We start from the raw sequence: 27,355 nt of genomic DNA on the forward strand, positions 1-27,355 counted from the left end.
CCGGTACTAACAGTAAATATGTAAATACATTAGTAAAACTATTAGTATTATTTCTTACCTTTGATGGTAACAAAAATATTCAGTAAAATTTGGTTTTCCAACAACAGCAGTTAAGTTCAGTCATTTGTTACTAGCCTTCAAATAAGCATTCTGTAGAATCAACACTAGCAATAACGTAAAAATTCTTGTCAAAATTAAGAAGCTTAATGGTCGGAGCTCCGAAGACTACGTAACGCTTACTATTTCAAGTGTTGCATTCAAACTTCAGTATTAATGGAAGTTTCGATGTACAGTAAAGCAAGCTGCATTTTCAGGGAAAACCCGTCGTGAAAGAAGTGTTTGGGAAATTCCCGCAATTGAACTCACAAAACATCGAAAGTGAATACTTCAACAATAAATCTATTTATTTTACGTTGGAGGATATTTCATTTCATTTTAGACATTTTGAAACATTTACTTTATAAAATATGAATTATAGGTCTATCTTTGTTAATTGTTTTAAATTAATTTTCGGAAAAGAGCGGTCTTGCAACAAGTGCTCGGGTAATTCCCGTAATTGAATGCACAAAGCATCGAAAGTGAACTTCAACAATAAGACCATTTATTTTACGTTGAAAAATATTTAAGACATTTTGATGAATTATGTCTTTGTTTTAAATTAATATAGCTATTTGGTATTCATATTTGACGAACGTCACTGAGGCTCCTAGGATGACTCGATCTACATTTGTTAGTTTGTCTGCCTTTACCACACAGTGTTCAACTTTCGGTCTTTTAAATTTTCAGGATACAAACCACAGACACTCTAAATTTTCTGTTTAGATTTTGGCAGCATACCAACGTAAAGTTACAAAATGGCGCGCATTTTTTAAAAAATAGCTGATATCCACTGGCGAAACTCCCGGGGGGATGATGGGGACATATCCCCTACAATCTTGGAACTGTTCCCCTCAATAATCCGATTGGAAATGTGTCTTTTAGGAAGAAATGTGATGATTTGTGTCCAACTGTCACAAAGGAAAGTGAGATGAAATTGATACCTCCCAGAATAAGCCTCAAATCTGACCGCCTCCCAATGTTGAAGACAACTCTGCTCCCCTACCCATGTTGTCTCGGAGTCCCACACAGGGGACATAAAATATGACGATATTATTATTGCTTTACAACTTTAAAATCAGACTGGAAACATTGAAAACTGTTTACAGGGAATGATCATACTTGGATTATCCCTTGTAAACAGTTTTCAATGTTGCCGGGCGGATTTTAAAGTTATAAAGCAATAATAATGTCATATTTTATGTCCCCTATGGAGGACGCCGAGACCGACATGGGTAATCCTCCTCAGCATTATTTTTCGCCTTCATAAATATTTTGTACATCGCATATATATATATATATATATATATATATATATATATATATAGAGGAAAGTATATAAATATGGAATACCATTTACTTATTAAGTAATTACTCGTCACCAAAACTGAAAATATCAGCAAAATATACTTTGAAAGGTAAAGTAGAATATTTACTACAGCACTATGGAGTTACAATCATCACATGAATAAGACTAAGATAGATATTAATGATTTACTGAAAACATGCGATTTTTTCTGTTTACGTAAATGGCTCTAAATATGGAATACTTGTAATAATCTATTTACAAAACTCAGAAATATAACAACATCCTCGGTCATATCCAAAACATTGTACGTGGGACCATAATTCACACATAAAACACATTACTCATTGCTCTCAATGATTATCTTGTGAGAATTTTCCACCGCAAGAGATATTCGGCATCAGGACTATTGGGGTAACTTCATCGTCTGGCTGAGAAAAATCTAAAGACGAGTCTTTGAAATTGATTTCACATTCTTTTGATGAATTGGAAGAGCTCTCTCTGTGTCGTTTTAGACGTTTGTTACTTCGTTCACGATATCTTGAGGTAGCTGTGGGCTCATTTGTATTGTTCTCCTTGCCCTATACTTGTATGGTTTATTATCTGGGTTTTCATTTTCTGTTTGTTGTCTGTTGCGTTTCTTTTGTCCTGCTGCTGAAGATCATTCTTATATGGTGAAGATGTCAAAACTGCAGCTAGTTCTGGTTTTCTTCCGATACTGCCCAACTGCTTTCTAGGATTTCGAACTGGTATTACTTCCTCAGGACTAGTCAGACAATTATTTTTAGAACTCTTCTGCCATATTCTTAGCGTTGTCTTCGTGAAGAACTAATATTTTTTTCCATTAGCAATAAATATTCCACTAATTTAAATTAGCGGATTTTCCAACTCTATAGGTAATACAGTTTTGCGTCCAAGTATTGTTTTGGCAACTTCCTAAAGTATAAAGTGCGGATTTTAATTTACAAACCTAAATAGAGTAGATCTGGGAACATAATATTTGGTCTGTTTTAGGTGTACCATTTACTTACTTCTGACCTAGAAGATGGCTGCTTGCCCATTGTTTTTCATGACATTCTTTCTTTTTGGATGAAGGAATGTATGTATGATACAAAATAAAGAGGAAAAATAAAAGAAAATAGTGAGAGATACAATTATGGAATACTATTCCATATTTATCACCCCATTGGTATTCCATATTTGTATCCTTGCCTCCTTGGAATGTCACATGATGTAGCAATGTACAAAACACTTCAACTCTTTTCTGCTTTGTACGAAAATGATCGTTGACATTTGTCGAAATTCAGACTGCAAAGTGACAACAATTGAACTTCATTAAGAATAAAATTTACTCCACTGAAAACTTACCTACAGAAAACTCAGTAACCAGAAAAAAGTATCAACAGCTGTATCACACTGGTTCTTTCGTCTAACACTTTCTACTCAGGTGTGGCGTAATATCCGTAGCTCTATAACAGTCTGCACCTATCACCCCTACGCGGCAGCACCGTATATCCGCTATAGGTCGGTATTCCATATTAGTAGTACTATTCCATATTTGTATCCTTTACTCTCTCTCTCTATATATATATATATATATATATACCGTTACCCGTCCCCCCAATGTTGAAGACAAATTTGCGCCGCTGCTGATATCCACGCTACAAAGCGCGATTTTAGGCCTTTCAAGTTGAAATTTTCAAAGTAGAAAGCACGAAAGATTAAATTAGCTGTATATATTTTGGCGGCATAAAATTTCAAAATGGCGTCCATTTTTCAAAATAGCGGGTATCCATGCTACAAGGTGTAATTTTCGGACTTTTTAAGTTGATATTTTGAGGGTAGAAGAACAAGACATTCTAAATTTGCTGAATGTATTTTTTCGGCGATCCAATATAAAATTTCAAAATGGCGGCATTTTTTTCAAAACAGCAGTAAATAGAAAGTTGTTGCAAGTTGTGACAATGACACTCGTGAAATATAAATCATATTTTAACATTTTTACCCCAAAGAGATTGAAATATTTCGAAAAAACCCAATTAAACCCGAAAAAAACCAATAAAACCCGAAAATACCCGAAAAAACCCACATGGGCCCAGGTGGGTTGGGTTTTTTCAAAAATACCCGGGTTTTTTCAAACCCTGGTCGGCCGCCTGGCACCGCACTTCTATGTCTTGTCATTTTACCACTATTCACCTTCAAAGTTCAGTCTCGCACGCTTTCGGGCGTCCGTAAATGGGGTAGGAGGCCAAGCTGGACTTTTTACTACATAATTTTTTTTCTCTTTGTTTTCATGCGTAGGACTACCTCCGAAGCGTTGTAAACAACCTTTCGTTACACCCTGTACACATACCATTATTGTTACAAAAAATTATGGGAGATTTGCATTGAAAAAAGTCTTAAGCTTAAGCCGCGACGAAGAATACCTGCGGGAAGCACTTAAAATATGAGCTAATAAACTTATGAAAGAAATAATATTTACGTTAGTTCTAACTATTATTTTAATGTGTTCCGTACTCTCTGTCAATAACCAGTTATAATTCTTGAAGCCTGCTTCTTGGTTTAGCAGTGTGTCAGTGTTTCCTGCTTTGCAAGTTTCACACTTCCATTGTTCTTTTGTAGCTTTCAATTTACGAATGTATTCGGGTGATTTTAATGTAGTACATTTGCATGGGAATAATTTTCACATTCAGCAGTACAATAAAGCATTTCCCTTAGGCTGTTTTTAGATTATTTTTTTTTTCGTACAGGCGCCGCGTAAATCAGACATGGGTAAATACGTATAACGGTTCCTTCGGTGTTTTGAGCGAACATCTTACTTTCCACAACAGCTGACAACAGAAGGAACTGTTATCTTTTTGTAATTTCGTATCACATTTTACATGTCAGTTATATATTGCTTTGGTTCTCCTTTATATACTGTGCATGTTGGTCTCCACGACACACTATGTTCAGTCCTGGAATTAGGAAGAATTTAGACGTATTTTTTCACATTTCATCTTTGGAAGTTCATCTCAGTTGTGACCAGGAACGTTTCTATTCAAAAAAAGCAGTGATTAATCCACTTTGAAGTTTCATATAATTAGGCCTGAGAATCAAACAAGAAAAACGAATACAATAAATGCATAAATCACTAATTTTTCGTATAAAGGTGTTAATAGTCCTGAAGCAAAAAGTTGCATGAAACCACAAATTTAATAATAATGAGGGCCTGTCCGGTTTGCCATAAGGACTGTCACGTGATCAAGTCAAAAATCAGGTTGCGTGATAAATTGAGTCTGGAGGTTCCTCCAGATGCGAGATATTTCAAGCATGTAACCTCCGCGTTGGGCACCCTGAGAATTCGAAGATCCATATACTTTATCATTGTTATTAATTTTACTCAAACAACTCGACTGTTGACAACGTTCTATTCATATTTACCGTATGTGTTATACATTGCTTTTAAGCTCTTCATTATGTCTTTTGCAATAAGCTTTCAATTAGCCATCTCCTTATTATAGTTTTTGAGGTATGTGGATGACTTTTTTTTTATTTATTGATTTTTCAATGTTCATATTTTCGTGATTGTTTTTTTTTCTATGTTTTACTATTTTCGGACCATTTGCTTTTTGAATGTAGAATCTACATAGTCTCTTCTATATTATGCTGAATTTCAACATCTCCCTCTTTTGGTTTTTGAATTACGTGGAAGAATTATTTATATTTCATTTATTTTCCATTGACATTAATTGATGTTTCGTGCTTTTTTCTTTCCTATGTTTCATTCATTTTAGAACAATTTGCTTTTGGAATAGAATCTACGTAGTTCCTTCTCTATTTGAGCTGAGCTGAATTTCAACCATCTCCTCCAAAGTTTGTTCACATCATTGCAACCGGATAGACCCCTTAGCTTCCAAATTCCGTCAGTCGATTTTTTTTTTAATAGAAATTAATAAATTTTGATCTTAAGTTTAGAATGCACACAAGGAAACGAAAAATACTATTTTAACATTTTCTTTTTCGTTCGAAAAGCCTACTTTGTCGTAAAAGAAAACCCAAAGTTAATGGAAAAATTAAGTTGATTTATAAGGAATACCACTCGTTGACCGCTTGTAAATTTGAGTAACGTGAGTGTAGTCAAAATACTATATAAGATGACTAAGTCCTGAATGCCCTATTAAACACAACAGAACTGAAGTAATTGTTCGGAGGGGTGTAACGAAAAATCGCTAATGAAGAGGTGATGCACTGTTGACAATAGAGGAACCGAAAGGGATGCAGGGGATAGTACGCATAGCAGACGAGCTGCAACTGATACTACAATTGCAATTGCATTTGGAATCTTATGCTATACAAGGTAGAAGATTACAGGATAAGATTTTTAAAAAAAGTTTGATTTGTATACGGCATATACATACCAGTGTTGTTTAAAAAAAAAAAAAAGTGAAGATCCTGCATGGAAGAAAGTCTTAAGCCTAAGCCCAACCTAGAGTGCCCGCGGGAAACCGACAAACACTTGAAATATGGGCAATAAACACATGAAAGGAACATTATTCACATAAGTTTCAGTATTATCAAAGAAATCAGTTCAGCAAATAAGCAAATATTAAAGTAAAAAAAAAAAAAAAAAAAGTAACACTGTTAGAGAACTAAACGGAAAAGTAACTTTTATCGCTATCAAATCTGAAGAATTTCGAAGAAGTCATGAGTTTATAACCTGAAACAATTCAATTACAGGAAAATTTAGAAGTTATGGGAGTCCCTGATATGAAGGAAGAAGACAGAGAGAAGATTCTGATTGAAGAGTAGCAAAAGTATATGGAGTGGAAATAAAATCTGCAGAAATTCAAAGATCATTCAAAGGATGAGATGAGACAGAACAAGATCGATTACTGTGGAGTTATCACTGAAACTGATTAGGAACACCTGAATACAGGAAGAACGTACAAACAATATTTTATTTACACCAAAAATAAAGAACAAAAAAAGAAGCTATCGTCTCAGAATTTGACGAAACTTGGTGTACATGTTGGTCCTATGAGAGATGATCATGCACAAAATTTTAGCCCTGTAGCTTCAGAGTACAGGGTGGTAAAAAACGGACAAATTTGAAGTTTTTGTAGAATCTTGATAGCTTCAATTGGTCATATCTCCCGTAAATATTGAACTAGAGAGGAAAATAACACACCATTTTGAAGAGGAAAGAATAGGCTACGCGATATGCCAGGAACATTCATTTGAAAATTAAATATTTTCCGGGAGAATTTTGGATCATTGATATCTCAGAAAGTACCCATTTGATTTCCTTGAAATTGGGCACGAATGTACATATATCTAGCATAAGTATGCCAAACGTCAACTTGGGCCAAGAATGGACCTAGAGTCTACAATGATTTTCGTGTAACAATGTCGGGAGACACACCTGGGGTGCCAATGTGGCAACTTGTCAATTTGTCAGTACTGGTATATTATTTTTCTCTCTAGCTCAATATTTACGGGAGATATGACCAAATGAAGCTAACAAGATTCTACAAAAAACATCAAATTTGTCTTTTTTTTTTTTTTTTTTTTTTTTTTTTTTTACCAGCCTGTACTCTGAAACTACAGAGGGTGCAGGGCTACAGTTTGGTGCATGATCATCTCTCAATAGGGGCCTACATGTACAACAAGTTTCATCGAAATCTTACACCATGAGGTTTTAGGCTTGGTTGATTTCACACGGAATGACCCAACAGGGATTCAAATGATCCGAACATACAAGCTCCGACTTGGATTCAGTCAAGTACTTTTTTAATCTTGGTTTCTGTTATTTACTCATAGCGAAATGAATTTACGGCATCCTCAACTTTTATATTTGCTTTAATGTTAAAAGATGATTGGTTAGATTGGACTTTAGAGTCTCTTTTCAGCACCAAGGCTGTATCAGGGCTCATAGTGGTCTGGTCTCTTGTAAATAGTTGAAAAGTGACCAAAAGCGCACGAAAAGGTGACCAAAATCTCATCATGCCCCTTTTTTCCTTTGTCAATTTCTCCATCACCTCTCTCTTTGTTTGTTGTTTTGTTTCATCTTTTGTTCTTTACTACTTTTTAAGCTTCTTTTTCTTAGGTTTTCTACGTATGCTTTGTAGTTACGGTACGCAAACTTAGCAGATGTAAAAAGCTTCTGAGTAAGTGGAACCAGTTCTGGCCTATTTCCGAATTTCTTCATCCCAGACATTATATTTAACTTAGCATTGAGAGTTCTCAAAGCCGTGAAATATTCAAATTCATCACCTACTCTTAAGAAGAACATACAAGAAGCATAACACAAGACAAAAATGATGAACCACACAAACAAACACACAACGTTGAGCGGAGCGTTAACTATTATGAGAGAAAGCTAAAAGACTATTATGATAGAAGAAAGAATAGACATAAAAGGGTTCTCAACCCCACCTTGAGAGCTTAAGCATCCACCAACCATCCACTGTGCTTTAAAAAGAATAAAAGCTGAAGTGAGAATAAAGCTGACTGTTTCACATGTGGCAGCAAGTATTGAAGCTTTCAGAAGAGTAATGAGTAACAAGTTTCTGCCTTTTTCCATTTGTTTTCATATTTTTTTTTAGAAAACTGCCAATGCAAAAAAAGAATCACACGAAAGATTCACTTTATCTCCCAAAAAAGTAACTTTTACTGACAAATTTGAAAAAAAAAGTAACTTTTATGACCAACTTGAAAACAAGTAACTTTTAGTTTAAAAAAAAAAAAGTGACTCGCTCTGAGCCTGCTATATACCACGTGGACCTATAGTTTAAGGTTGAATTCAAGTTTTAAAGCTCGGCCCAATGGGAAACGAATCAATTGAATTGATTTTAAGTTTAACATCCCGTTCAGCAGCGAGGCTACATGAGACGTGGAATCCGAACCATATGAGCTCCCGCCGGGAACTGAACCCGGGAAACGAATCCAGGATCCCTGCTTCAAATGGTGCACGCTAGCCTCAAGACTGGCAAGAAGAACTGCATGTGGAAAACACACAAGTTTCTGAAAATGGAAATTAACGAAACAGATCGATAAAAATGTTACAAAAAGATTCACAATGCAATGAAAATATTTTGGTGAAAACTGCTTTCATGTTTTGCTTGATACAAGAGATTTACAACTAGATCGCTATTTCTATCTTACTCTACTTAAAGAAAAAGACCACATCATAAGATTATAATGAATTTGAGTAGTGGAAAGCAATAGCATTGATAGAAAGGGTTCGTCCGTTTCCAGCAAAATTCTGAAAATTTACCAGAAAAAAATGGATAATTTACTCATTTGTGTGCTTGATAATATGTAAGGCGAGCAGAAGTTATGTTTGTTTATTCATTTTTCTTATATATAAACGGTTATAAACATAGAACTATTTGGCAAGTGGAGGGAGCTACTTCGCGCAAGATTACCGCATGGTTGGATTGTGGGAGAGTAACGAGCATTTGTATTCTGAACATGGCTGTAGGTATACAGAGACGCCGCAGTTGGTATTCTCACACAGAGACGAGAAATTACACTCTATTAATTTTAACAAAATGGGTCCAAATTTCCCTAATCCTACGCTAACCCTACCCTACTCTATCATATTCTTTTAAAGCGGTCCTAAAAATTCATGATTTTGAAATTTTCGTACCTGCTATTACGCTTTTTATCGAAAAGCAGGCTGACAACGAACTTCGAAATAAATACCGAAAGAAATAATACCATGAAAATGTAGTTATGTAAATTTACACGAAAAAGTATTTAACTATACCTAGAATTTACTTTAAGGTATTTAAATACCTCCACACTCATTGGTTTGCTTACTATTATGATCTACTTCCGTACATGATATCGATGATTACATAGGATTAAATATAAGCTGTAGTGATTGGTTAGATTTACTTAAAAATATCATGAGATAGAGACCCTTAGTTGTCATACTCTATAAATTAATCAAAACTTGAAACCGGTTACATGAATAGTGAAACAGTGATATTTAATTCTGACAGAAAATCACTAATATTAAAAGGAATTAGGAATGAGATCTCTGGGCTTTCGGCATCGATGCCATGTTAGCCCGTCACGCATGAGGCATAACGTCCCTCGGCAATCACACCATCAGAGGAAAGGAAGGAAGCAGCCTTCCGGCATTTGCATGGTAGGAATGAGGAAAATCCAGGAAAACCTCACTCACCGTAGTTAGCATGAAAAAGTTCAGTTGAGTTGATTTTGAGTTTAACGTCCCGTTCAGCAGCGAGGCTATTGGAGACGTGGACCTACTGATTAACGTGGAATCCGAACCACATGAGCTCCCGCCGGGAATCGAATCCGGGTCCCCCACGCCAAAGGCACGTACGCTAACCGCTTAGCCACGAAGGAGCTCGGCATGAAAAAGCTTTAACTCTTTTTCGACCGAGTGTCCCCACCGGAAATCGAACCCCGGACCGCTCGCGCCAAAAGCGATAGCGGTAGAGATTATGCTACGCCGGGCCACCAATATTAATAGGAAAATTATTTAAGAAAGCAATGAACTTATTCCAAGTCGCGGAGAGTTCAAGAAAGTTTTAACACGGCAATGACGTAATCCATATTACACTCATTTTTATCGATTTCCTTCCAAAATTTAAAGAGGTAAGTGCCTCAGAGTAGGTGCAGAAATAAAGAATATAAGTTACACTAATCCAAACCTTAATATGTTACCCTTTCCTCAGACACGAAGGCCAAATTCAAACAACACATACAGTAAAAATAACTCAAAATATTATAAAATCCCTAATGCGGTATGAACAGCAGTAAAAATACGTATTAATTCGTAACAAATGAACATAGCCGTTACAAAGTATCTCACAGCGCCATAACAGACAATATACTGATGTCGTACATCAATATTTATTTATTTATTTAACAACCACCAGATACAGCTCAGAGGCCATTTTATACTGGATATCTAACAACAACAACAACAACAATGGAAAGGATTTGGGAAGGTGTCGGCCAGGGCCTGTTTAGTAGGTACCATCCCGGCATTTGCCTGGTAGAACTGAGGAAAACCCGTCAGGATGGTCGGCAGCGGGATTCGAACCCGCGACCTCCCGAATGCGAAGCCAATGCTCTACCACTTGAGCTACTTCGCTCGGTAAAACCTCACTCCGATATGATGTCACACAACCAATCACTACAGAAACGTGATATAACTGTTAACTTAGTGTAAACCAAACCAAAACAAACGGTCTCTTCTAAATATGTGTTAACTGGAATTGGCTTGAATTTTGCCTTAGCGTCCCGTTCAGCAACGAGGCTTTATTGAACGCGGACCTACAAGCAGGGTGGATTGATTTAAATCAGTCTGATTTAAATCACGATTTTAATCAAGATTTAAATCACTTGACTTTTTCAATAAAAATCGTTGATTTAAATCAAATTCCGAAATGAATTAATTTGAAGTGAAAGTAAAATCACATTTCTGTCCTGCTATTTCGATTATGGAAGATAATAATCATAATACAATGAGACTCAAATGTATGTAAGTACAGTATGAAAACGAGTATCATGTAGAGAACGATCAGGGAAAATCCCGTTTGAACGGGTAACGGGTGAACCCTATTTTCTTCTTTTTTTACACAGGGTTTTAAAATTTCTATTCCAAAGGGGAAATCACCATAGACATTTAAGATGAAAACTCTTTTGTGTCCACGTCTATTTGTTTGTTTCCAGATAATAGGGACGTATTTAGAGGGGTCCGATCCCCTCTCCGAAACAAACAAACAAACAAACAAACAAAAAAAAAAAAAGATTTTAAAATTTTGGGCGAAATTTATGTACTAAATACATAGAAGTTCCTCGGGATCGTAATACGACAAATTTTGGATGCATTAAAATATCGAATAATACTTTTGATAAAGTGGATATTTGACCCCATTGCAGAACATGCTGCGATCTGCGATGTGATCGCAGAAAATTTGTCGTGCCCGTACAGGAAAAATTGTCAGAGGACAGTGGTGCCCACCCCCCCTTATGTCTATGACGCACCCCCCCCAATTGTCTATCCGTAGGTGTTCTCCCATGAAAAAATCTTCTTTTCGATTAATTTTACCCCCCCCTCATCAACCATATTTATATAGATTTTAACCCCCTCAAATATTTCAATGACGCAGTTTGCGTCATAGCCCCCCCCTTGTGGGCACCCCTGTCAGAGGAAATAAAATAGCTAACAGAAAAGTATAAAAACGTGCCTGTTGTGTATAGATGTCTTAAATGCACGGACAACTCGCATTTGAACTGTTTTTCACGTCACATAAAGCATATTTTTAACAATCACAAGTGTTTCTTCTTCTGGAACTGATCATCTTGATTTTTTATTTTGGAATTCCTGCAGAAAATTTTTGACTTACAAAAACTCATCGCATAAAGACAAAGAAAGTTCTGCCATCGGCTAATATATAGGATCAGAAAACTATATTCACGAAGAAATTAAATATCGACTAAAAGCAGGGAATTCGTGTTATTATTCAGTTCAAAATCTCTTATCGTCGCGAATTCTGTCGAGGAATTTCAAGCTTTAAAATATATAAAATGATAATTATGCCTGTTATGCTGTATGGTTGTGAAACATGGTCGCTGACGCTGAGGGAAGAATGCAGACTGAAAGTATTTGAGAATAAAATCCTGAAACGAATATTCGGAACCAAAAGGAACGGTAATGAGGAATGGCGAAAACTTCATGATGAGGAACTGCATAATTTATACCGTTAACCAAAACATTGTTAGGGTCATCAAATGTTGGAGGCTCAGGTGGGCAGGGCATGTAGCGAGAATGGAAGAAAGTAGGAACGCTTTCAGGTTTAACTGGAAGTCCAATCGGAAAACGACCATTAGGAAGACCTAGGCGCAAATGGGAGGACAATATTAAGATGGATCTCGCAGAGATAAGAATACAAAGTAGAAACTGGATTCAGTTGACTAAGGATAAAAGTCAGGAGAGCTTTTGTGAACATGGCATTGAACCTCCCATAGGTCATAGAGTGAGTTAATTAATTTTAGGCGAAATTTATATACTTTATATGTATTTCGTGCCGCTAGCTAGTTCCAATTGCTTAAAAATATGCCCCTGCCAAATATCAGTAACTTTCGTGAAAAGAAAAGCGTCATTTGATATACATTGCTGTACTTTTTCCTTAATGCTTAAGAAACATTGTTTGGGATTGAAATAGGTTAACGATTGGGAATTAATTCAAAATTAAAACGCCATACTTTCACTTAAATGGCATAATTAACATTTAATACTAATTCCTAATGTTTTTTCTTCAGTTCACGACTTGTATTATACGAAGAAAAGGGTTTGATTTAAATCAAAAAAATCGATTTAAATAAAAAAAATCAACAAAAATGATTTTTTTTTGAAAAAAATCATGATTTTTTTCCACCCTGCCTACAAGTTAACGCGGGATCCGAACTACGTGTATCCCGCCGGAGTCGAACCCTGCTCTCACCCGCTAAAGACGCGTACACTAACCAGATAGCCACGAGGGTACTCATGTGCTAACTGAAAATCAAACCATTTTCAATAGTCTTGAAAATAGTACAAATAGATAAATAAATGCCTAAATAAACCGTCGTATCTATTTTTTTTTTTAACACGAGCAGGTCACTGGAAGACAGACTACCAAAACGCAAGATAAGAATACACTTTACATAAAACAGAAATCACAAATCTATCATCATCAAATTGTCCGGAAACTATAGGTTATAAAGTAGTTTCGACATTGGAGGAATAGCACTGTCACTAACGACCTCCAACAAAGAGTTGAGTTGATTTTAGTTTAGCGTCCCTTTCAGCAGCGAGGCTATATGAGACGTGGACCTACTGATTAACGTGGAATCCGAACCACATGAGCTCCCGCCGGGAATCGAACCCGGGTCTCCCACGCCAAAGGCGCGTACGCTAACCGCTTAGCCACGGAGGAGCTCGACATCCAACAAAGACTATGTAACAATAACATTACTATTACAATCATTATTTCACTATGTTTAATAATTTAAAACCGACAACATAACTAACATACCAAGATCACCGAACTATTGTCGTAACAATCCACCAAAGTAAGCCTATGCTAACTAACGAACTGGTCTTATATAACGTACACGAATATTCCTTTTCATTAACTTACGTTTTATCAATTCGATTACTGTGAGTTGTTTAGATGACAGTTCACGTAATCAAACCACTTGGAGTCATGTTCACAACGGCATCGTCAGCTGGTATTCTTATGCAAATACTAATGTTAGAAACATACTTTACTACCATTGCTAATGCGCCTGCTCCTATGGTCGCACCTCCGCGTAGGCTTTCCAGTTTCACCTTATCATGAACTGGACTAGATGCAAAGGTAATTTGTACTAACGGTAAGAATACACTTTGTGCAGAACATTTATAGAAACCATACCTAAACGAGCCCTGCGGGGTTTCTAACCCCCTTCGCTCGCTCAGTTATGTTTTGCAACGTAAGTAACACCGGAGATCTTATATTTGCTAAATTGGGGGAGAAACTAAGACATCCAAAATCACTTGTTCTGCACAAAGTGCACTTTTGCCGTACCAACCACCTATAGAAGGTTAGTGCTTGTTTATCCGCAATTGTAAGCGCGCACAACGGACGAATTTGTACTCAGAATTTCAGAAAAAAAAATACCAAAAGCGTTGGGAAGAATTGTTAGTTTTCTGATTGTGACAACCATTTCACGTAATGGTCTTCCTCAGTGAATTACGTCACACCATAGATTAAGTAACTAACCTTACTGTTCTTTAATTTACAATCGTACACTCACTCAGTTCTATTATTTTGACTCGGTGTAACCTTATATTTCTTATAAATAAGCTCCTTTACTTTCGTTAACTGATATTTCGTAAGTTCTCTTTACTTTGGCCCGTGTATCGTTTATCAGCACCTGCAGGACAACTAAATGTTTCAAGGCGACAACGCAGAAAACATACACAAATTAAACCTTGCACTTACGAAAGAAATGTACCCCGCACAATTTTGAAATATCTTGGTAATATATCAAATATATTGATTCAAATGTTTGTAATATCACAAAAAATAATTTTATATAACTAAAATTTTTGTACCTTTTACGTTATATGACTAAAGCAATGTAGTCTTAAATATCTTTCCAACTTAGAATGTTACTTCGTATTTCGTTCTTCATGCAACACTGCGAAATTTATAACTGTTACCAACTGTTTATCAGGTTTCCTCACCAGATCAAAGATTTAAAACCACCAGAATACCACTAAAAATGATTTAAAAACCTCGATGAACTCCACCAGACATGGAGATGAATAGCGAAAACTGTAAATTACTGCAGAAGACACTTTGATTTGTAGCGATTCCTATTACATCCTAATCATAAAAATGAAATGTGCCAAATTGTTCGTCATTCTGATTTCTAATAGTGAACAGTCATGCTAAAAGCTGTCGTTACGTTACCTTGATGCTTACCTATAGTTCATTCAAGGAACGTTCAGTACCTCATGTAAACAAATACACGTGGTAATTGTTTCATTTTATTGGTTAAAGAGCCTTGCCGCATCCATGCGGCAGAAGAAAATAGTCCATTGTCAAGTAAGCTGTTTTTCAATGTTTTCGTTGCTTATAAGGCTCATTACCAGAAATACAATTTACTTACAGTAAAATAACAGAAACAACACTTTATCTAAGAACTAAATTTAATTAATGCAATAAAAGAGAATACGCATGCGTAGAAACTGGGTTTGGCCCACTTTATGCGCGAATCACAGTTTACAATATGGCTGCGTGCGGGGAATATGCAAAACGCCGACAGGGTACAAGCACGTGCTTCTCGAAAGAAGCGCTGACCAATAGCCAATCATCCGATGACTGGCGGAGTAATACAATTCTGCAATGTTTACATCAGGATCAGAAGGTTCGTTGAATGAACTGTAGTTTGATGTCATGTGCAGGCAAATTGCTGATTTAAAATTGTGACTGTTTAATTGAAACTTAAAAACTGTATTGCTTCAATTTAATGTTTCAAAATAGGATCAGAAAGAGATCATATTAAGATTTGAGTATTAATACTTGCTTTTCTTCTACAGAAATACCTAGTATATTGTGAAAATTTAATTGCAACTTAAACTATATTGCTTTAAACTTAGTTATTTTAAAATGAATAGTGATGATACAGAACATGAACGTGCTTTACTATTTATTATTACGACAAAGCAGTGGTGGATCTAGCCCGGGGCCGGAAAGGCCTAGGTCCCCTTAGTTTTTTTTTAATTGACAGAAATAATTGAAGCTATTATTCATATATTTCCGAAAGTCTGTAGTAAATTCATGATATACCTATCATAGTTCTGGATTCTGGCTGGCCCCCGTTTTTACCTGCTAGATCCGCCACTGGGACAAAGGCCTTAAACTTATTCAGATAGAGTATTTATATTTTGTATAACAACAAGAATAATATATATTGAATGTACAATGAGTTGAAGGCTTGGGTGTTACTAGTAATTACAAATATAAATACAGGGTGTTTCAAAACAACATTGTCAACGGTTAAGAGTTGATTCCTGGCACCAAGGTAATAAAACAAAAGTTCACATGCAAGGGCGCCGATCCTGGGGGATGGGGGGCCCCAGGCCCCCAAAGCTGATGTGGGCCCCTATTGTATTTATGCATATACAATATTTGGCATAATTTGAATGCAATTTGTATTAAAATCCTCATATATATATACCTTCTGCATCTGAATGGGCCCCCCAAATTTACAGAGAAATCGGCGCCCTTGTTCATATGGACCTATAAGGAATAGTGTTTCGTTTCACAGATGTTGCTGTCAAAAAGCGTGGAGCAGCTACATTGCAAGACGCATAATTTCAAACACGAGAAACTGGTCGATTTGAGTTTAAAAGAAGTCACACATACGCCATTCAAAAATATATATTTCAGCAATGTCCAATACGTGCGCAAGGGATTCCCACAGGACATAGCTTCCAGATATGTTCCTAACAGAATTTTCTAATATGCTCTGAATCAAAGTAGGATCTTAAATAGGTAAAAGGAAAATTTTCCTAGCAGTGAATACGGAATGCATCAGTAGCAAGTCGGAAGTTAGGGAACGCCCGTGCTATGGTTCCTCGTGTTCCGAATAACGCGTACTGCGATGTATTGTTACACAGGAAATTTCATGTTTTCTCTTACATGTATAACGTGAAATAATTCATCGCACCATGCGTTATTCTGAACACAGGAACCGTGGATCCAGCGTTCCCTAACACTAATGCATTCTGTATTCACTGCACTCAAGGTCTCACTTCTGCCTACTTTGCAGTGCACCCTTTAAAACAGAGTATGTCCGAAATTGAATTGAAAGTATGTCTAAAAATTATTCTCTGTAGGGAATCCCTTGTATACATTTTGCACATTGCTGAAACACCAATTTTTTAATGACATATGTGTGATTTCTTTGCACTCATATGTTATTGCAATGTAGCTTTTTCGTGCTTTTGGACAGCTCTAGCTGTGGGACTATGGATTTTCTCCCAGGTTCATATGAACAATTTTTTTTTTTTTAATCTTGGTGTCAGGAATCAGCTTTCCAAAAAGTTGTTAGTGTTGTTTTAAAATACCATATAATTTAGTGATATAGAGTGAGTTACTTACTCTCTCAAAGTCAAGGAAAGGATTGAAAGACATTGTCCCTCGATTGTTATCTTCAGTTTCAAGAAAAAAAGTGGCTCGTTCTTTAATATCTTGCCGATTGGCGCGCTTAGTACGCAACGGAATCTAGCCCAGTTTTTGGTCATTTTGATCATACGGTGTTTCATCTTTAAAATCTCTATCCAAAGCTCCTTTCAAAATTTAAAAAAGAAAGTATGCTTTTAGATATTGACCACCATTAGGTTCTATTAATCTGTTCCAGCTTGGTTTCTCTTTTATTAATTTCTATTTTAATATATTTGAAGAATTTTCTTGCTTCATAATGTATTTATAATTGTGATGAGAATATTATTGGTTACTAATTGTCCTTCACATGCATTTTTTTGGTGCTAAATCTATTATTTTTTTTAAAAAAATTCTACATGTGGGGTCATGTGCCTTAGTGATTAAAAATTGAATATAAATATATAAAGGAGTTTTGATAATCAAATTTCCTAAAAAGAAAACGCACGACTCTCTCTCATGCTGCACGTTATCAGGATCATAATGGAGATCGTTAAGGTCAAATTTTCACTTATTTGCATCAGACGAGACTTTGAAGAAAAGTTTTTCGTTAACCTATGCCAGTAGACCCTAACTCTCATACCTTAGATATGTTTAAATAGTTTTGATCCATTCGTCCAAAAAGGAGTTGAATGGGATTGGTGAGCAAGCTTTCTTATCTGCCATTTCATAACTAAAAATACGCCAAATTTCCAGCAAAAAATGATTCACGAACCATTAAGTTTTCCCACTGGACACCACTGAAAATTATCTCAGCAAACAAGCATTTGAAATTACTGGATCTAATGTGAAAATTCACTAAGTTGGCAACGTCCCAGATTATGCAGAATTTCACTACATTCGAGATCAAAATCGCCAGTATAGTCTACTAGATCCCTCAATAAAAACCCAAAGTAATTATCGTTAATATTAAGTGGGTTTTAAATGATCATCCAACTCGTCACCGGCTGTTTTGTCAAGTGTAAGCTGCTTTTGTCATGCTGTGTGAATATTCCGTTTTCTTTAACGATGTGATTATAAATTTTTATTTAGATTTTCCTGATTGTACTCTAATTTCATGATTCGTACTTCATTGACTTCTAATAAAATTTGACTTTTGAATAGCATTAAACGTATTTCTCACTGATTAAACATTCTGGAGAAATTCTAGGATTTTCCAGGAATTTTCGCATAAATAATTTTTTAATTTTTTTTTTTGTTGATCCTTGTAGGGGCCCAGGGAGCTGGTACTGCCGTAAAAGGTATCTAAACAAACACGTGTCCTTATGTATCAACTTTATCCGGTTTATTGCAACATGGAAAGTAGGGAAGAAGATAAATATTTATATCGTGTGTATGTAATGTGAAATTGGTGAAAATTTAAAAAGTAACAAAAGTACACTTTAAGAAGCATCTGCTCCTACCATATTTGAATTACATTTACGGCCGTTTACCTCATTGTCTTCAGGATGAATAAGAATTCTGAAGACAGAAAACATACCTCACGGATGCAAAATTTGAAAAACAGTAACAAATTCGAGAAAATCAGGGAAATTCTCCAAGGAAAGATATTGTTTCTCGGTGTATCTAGTGAACCTCAGGTGCTGGTATATACAGAAAAATACTTAAAAAAAAAATCAATGTTATAGGTTATAGTTCTGTCAAGTTTCATTGAAGTATGGTTAACAGTTATGCAAATAGAAGTTTTTGTAATCATATTGCCACATTTATAATAATAATAATAATAATAATAATAATAATAATAATAATAATAATAATAATAATAATAATAATAATAATAATAATAATAATAATAATAAATACACTACTTAGGAAGCTTCTGCCCGTACCCAAATTAACTTAGGTTCATGGTATGAACATTATTGTTGTGAAAATGAAGCACACTTCACAATGATACCAACGCATGAGTAACGTTCAATAAATTCGGGAGAAATCGGAAAATTTTTATGATTTTTTAAAACGAAAAGTAGATTTTTTTTTATTTGGATACTCCTACCATCGGATCACATAAATGAATAAAATTACATGTCCTAGCGTCCTAGGATATATTTTTGTCAATTCGATTGAAATATGGTCGGTAGGTTTAAAGATGTAGAAGTTTTTCGATCCATGACAACAAAGCTCTCTTTTGTAATTGTCGATAAAATGGAGAAAGTATGTCAGTTTATTGGGAATAAGTGATATTTTTTATCCTTCTCGAACAGACTTATGATTTACGTACTATATACCGTATGTAAAACAAGAGGAGAGAGGGCTAACAATTTTGTCTAGCGTTGTGTTCTGGTAGCGATGACACGCACACTGCTATCAACGACACAGACAATGACTGTGAAATGAAAGGCACAAGATTTCACTACGCGCTATTTCATAAGCGTAACTTTATTTATAGAACAACACATAGCAAACATCATGACAGTAAACAATTTGAACTATTACATTTACTGCTATTCTGAGGCTTACAAAGTATCTACAAAACTGACTCAATTATACATCCATGCTTAGTTCTTAGGGAAAAGGATCTGAGACGAGATTGGAAAGACCTTACATCAGAAATTGTATTTTCAGTATCCATTCCTTTTTTAGTTGTTATCCAAAGGATGATTTTGTTAGCTCCACTCTAAGTTCTAAAGAAGAACGAAATCGTTAATATCAACACACTCGTAGAAACAGCTAATGGATATAATTATTAATTCAATCCCAATTCCAAACTTGTCCAGGCGTAACTGGCTTTTTAACAGTAACTGCAGTCTCACTGAAAATAAATTTTCTCTAATTAGACACAACTGATTAAATAACAAGCATTTTTAAAATGAAGTTCGACAGAACGACAGTAGATCTTCTTGTAAATGTAATGAATATAGTTACTATAGGGCCTTTTTATTTCAAGTATGCCTCTACTGGCGCTGTTGTCAATGTATGTTTTCTCGTATCTCCCTCGAAAGAGGAAGGACAATTTACTTTGGCCGAGATCCTTCAATAGTTGGATATGGACAGGGTTGCCAGATTGACGGGCTTTCCTGTGCACTGGGTTGTTAGCTATTCTAAGTGGTGTACGATCTTCACTCGCCAAGACCAAACAACTGAATGACAAATCGACAGCACAGCCGAGGTAATCACGGTTGCCACACTCGAGACTCGCGATGATGCCAAACACGGGTATTAATTATGCTAGATTTTTGAAAAATTATGCCAGATTTTCAAATAATCCTTCCTAACTAATTTTAAAGACCCGCCCCTACTTATCTTCATTATTTTAATGAAGTGTTTCAACTGTATTCATGTACAAAGTTAATATGACGCTGTCAGGAATGATAATGAAATAAATTGGTAAATGGCACAGTATAGTTGTATAGGGGGAGGAAGGTCGAATTTATATTTTATGAATGGATAACATTTTAAGAAACATATACACAACATGCGGCTTCCGATACAGTCCTGAAGCATTTCTTTTAGTGTATTACTAGCTGTCCCCTGATGCTCATATCCCTTCCCTCTCAAGTTGTAAATTGAAAGGGACAGTAACATACCACTTTCCAGATAACCAAACATTCAGGTTTCAACTGACAGTAATAAAACTATGGGTAAGTAAATATGTTTTGTAGAGTCACGTTCTGCTATTTTTGAACATTTCTCTGAATTCAACAACAAATTACAACCGCGGAATTACTGACTGGTTTCATTGCTCCAACCATCGCTTCAACTAAAAAGAATAATTCCAGACAGTCCTTGAACTAGCTAAATTTTCGTTCTTTTTCTGTTCACCAGAGAGAAGAATGAAATTATGCTAGATTTGGCCAGGATGCTAAAGTCAAGATGCTAGATGCTAAATGCATGTGGATTATGCTAGATCTAGCACCAAGATGCTAGATATGGCTTCACTGGAGGTAATTCACTTCTTTCCTCAAAGCAAAGGGACGGCTCTCTCCGTAAGAGGGCGACTGGGGGAGGGAGAAGGCGAAGTATGTTTCATATATTTTTCGAGGGCACACTTGAAATAAAATGGTTCTAAACATGTTGAACTCAGCACAGTCTTGGTTTGAATTTAATAAAATCAGAAATGAAACCAAGTGACCCATAACTAGTAGAGCAAGTGCATTTTCTGACAGGTTTAACTTGTAAATATTTAGCAGAAGTGTCATTGTAATATTTTAAAGTGCATTTTCATCCATATCATCAGAGGACGCATCAACAGGTTGAATCAAGTGCTCCTGATTGCCGCCTGCAGGGTGCTGAAGAGGGTAACAGTAAGGTAGTGTATACAGACATAATTGTGTTTAAGGCTATGTTTAGACGGAAGCATTTATCGTAGCATTTCTCGTAGAAGATGTGCGCCAAAATCTCATATAATATTCTATGGCATCAAAAGTATATGGTGCTTTTACACGGTAGCATTTTGATAAGCATCTTGTCGTGGCAAGATCACTAGTAGCAAACAAATCACTGGAGAAGAGCGCAATTATGGCTCCGAAATTAAAATAGAGATTTCAGTCGATATTTCTTCTAAAGCCCTTTGTCTCATATGCTTATTATGATACAAAGAACGTTTAACTTTGTGCAAACAAGGATGTTCCTCATAATTTTCAATCAGCATAATAATAGCATCCCTACTCCAACCCATTTTTCTTTACTACAATTCAATTTCCCACACAAAACAAAGATATTTAGATTTTCTTTTAACACACCACGGCGCTGCAATCGGACCAGAAATGCAGGGGAAAATTCTACGAAATAGAGTAAATGACAAGAAATGCCATAGGATATGCCAGGACATGAGGATACTATAGCATTTGGTATTTTACACGGTAGGATATCGATGATATGATTTTTGCTACGAGAAATGCTACTATAAATGGTTCCGTCTAAAGCTAGCCTAACGGCTCGAATCCAATTCAAATGTGGTAGTCGAGTACAATGATAAAACTCCTGTAATTTTTATAGTATACGATCGTATTTAAAACAGTAAAGCAAATATAATTGGCAATATACGACATGCACACAATATACTTTCAAAATAGGTCTTACCAGCTACCCTGGGGTTGGTGATGTCTCATAATGTCTACATACTTTTACTGGATACGGATGGATTATTTAATTGGAATGTGTAGTTGAGGATGAAGCAGTTTTGATAAATTGAATACATTTTCCTACCTTCAACTCTTGAGAGAATTCCGCGCACGACAGGCCAATATCAAACTGAATTATAAGTTCGGCTTTAACTATGTTCATCGACAAACGATTCCTTTCGTCACTCCAAAATAATCTCAATAGAACAGAGAATAGGACTAGTACGAGGAAAAAAATACCATACATTTAATGCCCGGTTTTGAGGTTAAAAAAAAAAACAAAAAAAAAAAAAAAAAACGAACTGTCCGGTAAAACACCGCACGATTGGCAGCCCTACCCAGATAGCAGGCTTGCTTACCTGTCGCTTTTATTTGATTTTATTTCACTTTCGCTTATACACAAAAGCTTATACTTGCTTAGCGCAAGCTGTTATATAGACAACCCAAGCTTTACTTGCGAGACGCTTTTGTTTAAATTGAAGTAAAAAGCTAGCGCGCGTTCGGTTTTGACTTGTTCTTAAAAAGCACGTGACTCTGACCTCTTAACTTTAGGCGCCAAGGTAGTGTTTGCGTTTTTAGCGTTTTTTTAGCATTCACCTTGAATAAAGGACAAAACTTAATTATTTTCTTTTTAAATTGTGCCGTCTAGTATTCTCTTCCCATGTACTTATAATGTCGCTCTTTGAACATAGATGGCAGCAGATTTGAGCTTACTTAAACCTTTTTCGAGAAATAATGCAGAACATATCATTATTCTCTACCACCCGACCACCCTGATCTTCCACTCACTCGCACTTTTCTCATTGACTATCCTCCACCTCATATCATACCGTCATATACCGCACAGTAGTCCTCTGTTACTAACAGGGCTTCCCCTTGTTTCTCATCAATGCTTGGAGCAGCCCCCAAGCGAGAAGATTAACTTGCATCTGTCCTCTAACAATCACCCTCGTGTTGTGTTGTCAAGTGCACCTCATCTCATAGTCATCTCATTCCTCTTTTCTCCTCTATAAAGAATTATTGTCCAATCCTACAGTGTACTGTAATCAATCTATCAAACAATGCCGACACTCCCCTACTTTATGATTGCTACCGCAAAGGTAGCAATATCCACCTTCTATATACCAGATATTATGAAATAAAGATATAATAAAATAATGAAAAATCTCGTAGACCATTTCCCAGTACTTTCCTCTCAATTGCCAAACTTCTCTTCCCCCATGGAGGGTGTAACGCTCGGGCGGATAGCTAGCCTCGGCTAGCATGTATATATATATATATATATATATATATATATATATATATATGTGTGTGTGTGTGTATGTATGTATGTATGTATATATATATATATATTGAACTTAGGAAGTAATTATTAACAAGTTAAAATTTGACATACATGTTGGTAAACATTATTTAAATGACATAGTAAAATCCCACAACTTCTTCGTTCGCCATATTGGAAAATGACCAAATGTGCGAAGTAATTGAAAGATAATATTTTGTTAAGTGAAATACAAAATCTGTACCGGGCTAAATATTTGAGAAACATTCAATGCAGTCGATCCGAAGTCAATTGCGAACAATGCTGGTGGGAGGGGCGAAACATTATGATGTGTTTAAGGTTTTCGTCCGCCATCTTGGATACCAACTTGTTTATTTTAAATAGCAACATGGTCTTGTGACATATTAAACAACATCCTCGTTCGAAGAGAAACTCAATGGTAAGGTTATTTTTCCAAAACATGCAACAGTTTTGAAGTTGTGAATAGGTTCAGGATATGTTACGTGTGAAATGCTGTGAAATGTGTTGTGTTAAGTTTTGAATTGAAGTATAAAGTAAAAAACAAGCTTTGTAACATTTCACATTACATATTCTTTAATAACCAGGAAAGAAGAGAGCTAACCAGTAGCGTCTCCTGACGTGGATGTTAGGGCGTTGGCAAGAAAGAAAAAATATATTAACCCTCACAACCATAGGCGATACTAGAGGAGGAACCCCCCCTTCCCAGGAGCAAAGATGGGCCCACTCACATGGTTTTACTGATCAAAAATATTGTGATAAATTTACCTCAATTTACGCATAACTATTTTAGTGGCATTCACATTCAGCATACGAGTATTTAATAGTGACTATACTTTGCCCATCCATCGATTTCCTGGAAGTTCTCGCAATTTTCGAAAGTAAGGAACTATGATCGTCACTGCATAATGTCCTATTTACGCCAACATATAAATAGAAATTTATGTCTAACAATTTAGTCTATAAATTATAAAGAGCAATCAAGGAGGATATTATTACGTAAGGAATACATTTAATTATAATAATTATAGTATAAGTAAATATACCCCCGAAATATGAAACTGAAAATCAAAAACAAGCAATTATTTACTTACAATTACGTGAATTTCAGTCCAAGTCGTTTTTCTTTGCGTAGCAACCTCTGGATTACTGCTTTAGAAACAGTAACAGAGGCCCGAAACCGCAAGTCTTGAGGGTGACCCACTAACGACAAAGTAAATGAAAATTAGCGAAATAAAAAGGCAGAATGGAAAACCGTTTTGTAGCTTAGCGTCCAGGCTTTTTCTTTTCTTTTCTTTCTTTCTTTTTTTCATCAACTGACACTTCCAACACAACTTGGATCGAGAAAAAAATGATGTTTCTTTTCACCGTACTCCTTACACGTATTTTAGGAAGAACTCGATTGCACCATTAACTTTTGAATTAAATGATATATTTAGCAATAAAAAAGTGCGTAGATCATAGTCCCTCTGCCCCGAAAAAATGTTTTCCGTATTGCTATAAAATATCTATACATAAACAAATAAATCTACGGAGTTGGCAACGCTTGAGAGAAGCAGAAAACTCAAGACGTTGATTTCCTAACCAACGCCTTGGATCACAGACAAAGGATATACAGACGAGCAACTTCCTATATGCGCTATTGAAACCAGTTTTCGTCGTCTGCTCAGCGAAAGAACCAATCAACACTCTTGGAGGGCGGGATCAGTGTCGTCGCGTATTGATGGCGCTGCCATCGGTCATGGAACGTGACGTCATGGGTTGTCATAGTAACCGGTGGATTGTTTTCGTCTGCTTCGCATCTCAGTGTTTGATGTGCAGAAATGTCAGACAAGCCAATGTTCACTTCTTCTTGTACTGATTATGGATTAGACGTTCCTTTCCAGTTATATATATATATATATATATATATATATATATATATATATATATATATATATATATATATATATATATATATATTTCTCTTTTAAAAAATTCACTTTGAAAATATGTAAGTTCTGCGAAATACGTCAACAGAAAAAGCTGTTCCCCAAATGCTACTAAAAAGCGAAAGAGTAATAGTTCGTAATAAAAAGCAGAAATTCCTTCTTGAAATGTAATCTGACAAGTTCTTATCCAAACTTGGGGCCGCGGTGGCTCAGTGGTAGAGCGTTCACCTCTGGTGCTTGAGGTCCCGGGTTCGATCCCAGCCCCCGCCAAGTGAACTTTGTGGTGGACAAACACCGTGTGCGTGGGTTTTCTCGGGGTTCTCCCGTTTCCTCCCACTTTCTTCATTCCACCATTTCATTCATTACTCATCATCACCGTCTCCTTTAGCCTAACCGGCATAACCGTGGGACGTAAAACTCAAAGATTTCATTTCATTTCATTTCTTATCCAAACTTGTATCAGCATACACGTAATTCTATGTACACTCATGTCCAAAATGATTGTCGCATAACTCTTTCTGTAAGAATATAATTTGATAATGATTTGCGGTAAATTTAATAGGAAAAGAATTACTGTACAAAAACGAAAATTAGAATGACTAAAACAAAATGTTGCTAAATGGACAAGAAAATTGTATTTTTCTTATTAACTACTCTTTGGACATGAAACTTGCCACATACATGTCTTTGCCGATTATACACATACTAACATAATAAATACCGAGCGAATTCGTTATCAAATTATATACCTACATCATATTTATAGACATGCGACAATGATTTTGGACATGAGTATATAATAATTGACAAATGTAAAAATAATATTTCATATTTAATTATTAAATTTGTTTTTATAGCAGAAAGAATGTATACTAAATATTATTTATATCATGATTTTTCTTGAAAGCTGAAATTACAAAATATCGTGTCTACGGTGTTGTTCAGAAACTTTTTTTGAAAGGTGAACAGCTACAGTAACCGGAAACGAACTCATCACGATCAGTAGCGGATCTAGAAGGTTAAATAGAGGGGGTGGGACAGCCAAAACCCAGACTATGATAGGTATGTTATGAGTACTATAAACTTTCAAAAATATAGCAGCTGAAATCATTCACTCAAAAAAACTGGGTAACCCGAACCGCTACTGATCACAATGTGCACAAATTTGTAAAATACCAAGATGGGGAGACAGCTGTGCATTGGACGTAACTCGTAATAAATGTTTAAGTGGTGTAAACCATTCTCTTGAAATATTGAGGTCACTAACAAATACATTTCACTATATTTGAAAGCATTAAGACGCTTCACATCAAGGCAAAAAAAAAAAAAAAAAAAACTACCACCAATCTGCTTTATGCCTAAAAGAACACCCAACGAATATGCCTGAGAAGTAGGCTCAGTGGAAGAGTGTTCAGCTCTGGCACGTAATCTCACTGGTTCGATTCCAGCTCCCGCCAAAGGAGTTTTGTAGTGAACATATCGAATTAGCGGGTTTTCCCAGGACACACTTGTTTCTTCCTATTATCGTCCATTTCCTACTATCGGAGCATAATCGTGGGTTGTTCAAGAAAAAAAAAAGTGCGCCGAAAGAGTGCTTTCATCACGTGGCGACGTAGATGGGTACAAGACAAACCTGACCCATGAATTAAATTTTAATGTTTCATAGAAGTCCCACTTCATTCGGCTCCACTGCAAGACATCAATAACACCAAAAGGATAGACATCAGTCAATTTACAAAGCGAAAAACCTAGAACAGTTAAGCTCAGAAGTAGGTTCCTTCTGGTTAACATCCATTAACTTCAATGATCAGTTACATTTAAAGAAAGTTGTAATTAAAAATACAGGTAGTGCAATGCACCTTTGACAGTTCTCAAACAATCGACAGTAGTAACATGTATTTATCCAATTTCCAGTGGAGTTCATGTGTTTCGGA

At 35.9% G+C, this 27,355-nt stretch overlaps 2 protein-coding genes across 9 annotated transcripts in view; both read right to left on the minus strand.

The window, feature by feature from the left end:
• LOC145675750 (kelch-like protein 23) overlaps positions 1–15,133 on the minus strand; it is an 86,763-nt gene extending 71,630 nt beyond the window's left edge. Inside the window, exon 1 of one of the 5 annotated variants that reach the window (XM_081746397.1) lies at positions 14,884–15,133. The gene's annotated coding sequence lies outside the window, so the exon portion shown is untranslated. Of the gene's footprint in view, positions 1–14,175; positions 14,311–14,510; positions 14,706–14,883 lie in introns of those variants that run through there. The other 4 variants (XM_081746399.1, XM_081746394.1, XM_081746396.1 and 1 more) reach the window with 4 other exon arrangements.
• A 4,357-nt stretch (positions 15,134–19,490) lies between these two features.
• The window catches only part of LOC145674963 (NADH dehydrogenase [ubiquinone] 1 alpha subcomplex subunit 7-like), a 146,085-nt gene continuing 138,220 nt past the window's right edge, over positions 19,491–27,355 (minus strand). For all 4 annotated transcript variants that reach the window (XM_081745275.1, XM_081745277.1, XM_081745281.1 and 1 more), the window contains one exon: positions 19,491–19,879. In XM_081745275.1, coding sequence (XP_081601401.1) covers positions 19,752–19,879 — 128 coding nt within the window. In that variant the 3' untranslated portion in view covers positions 19,491–19,751. The remainder of the gene's footprint in view (positions 19,880–27,355) is intronic.

This window comes from Thermobia domestica, chromosome 18 (assembly GCF_964235325.1).
Source record: "Thermobia domestica chromosome 18, izTheDome1.hap1.1, whole genome shotgun sequence".
Classification (NCBI taxonomy): Eukaryota; Metazoa; Arthropoda; class Insecta; order Zygentoma; family Lepismatidae; genus Thermobia; species Thermobia domestica.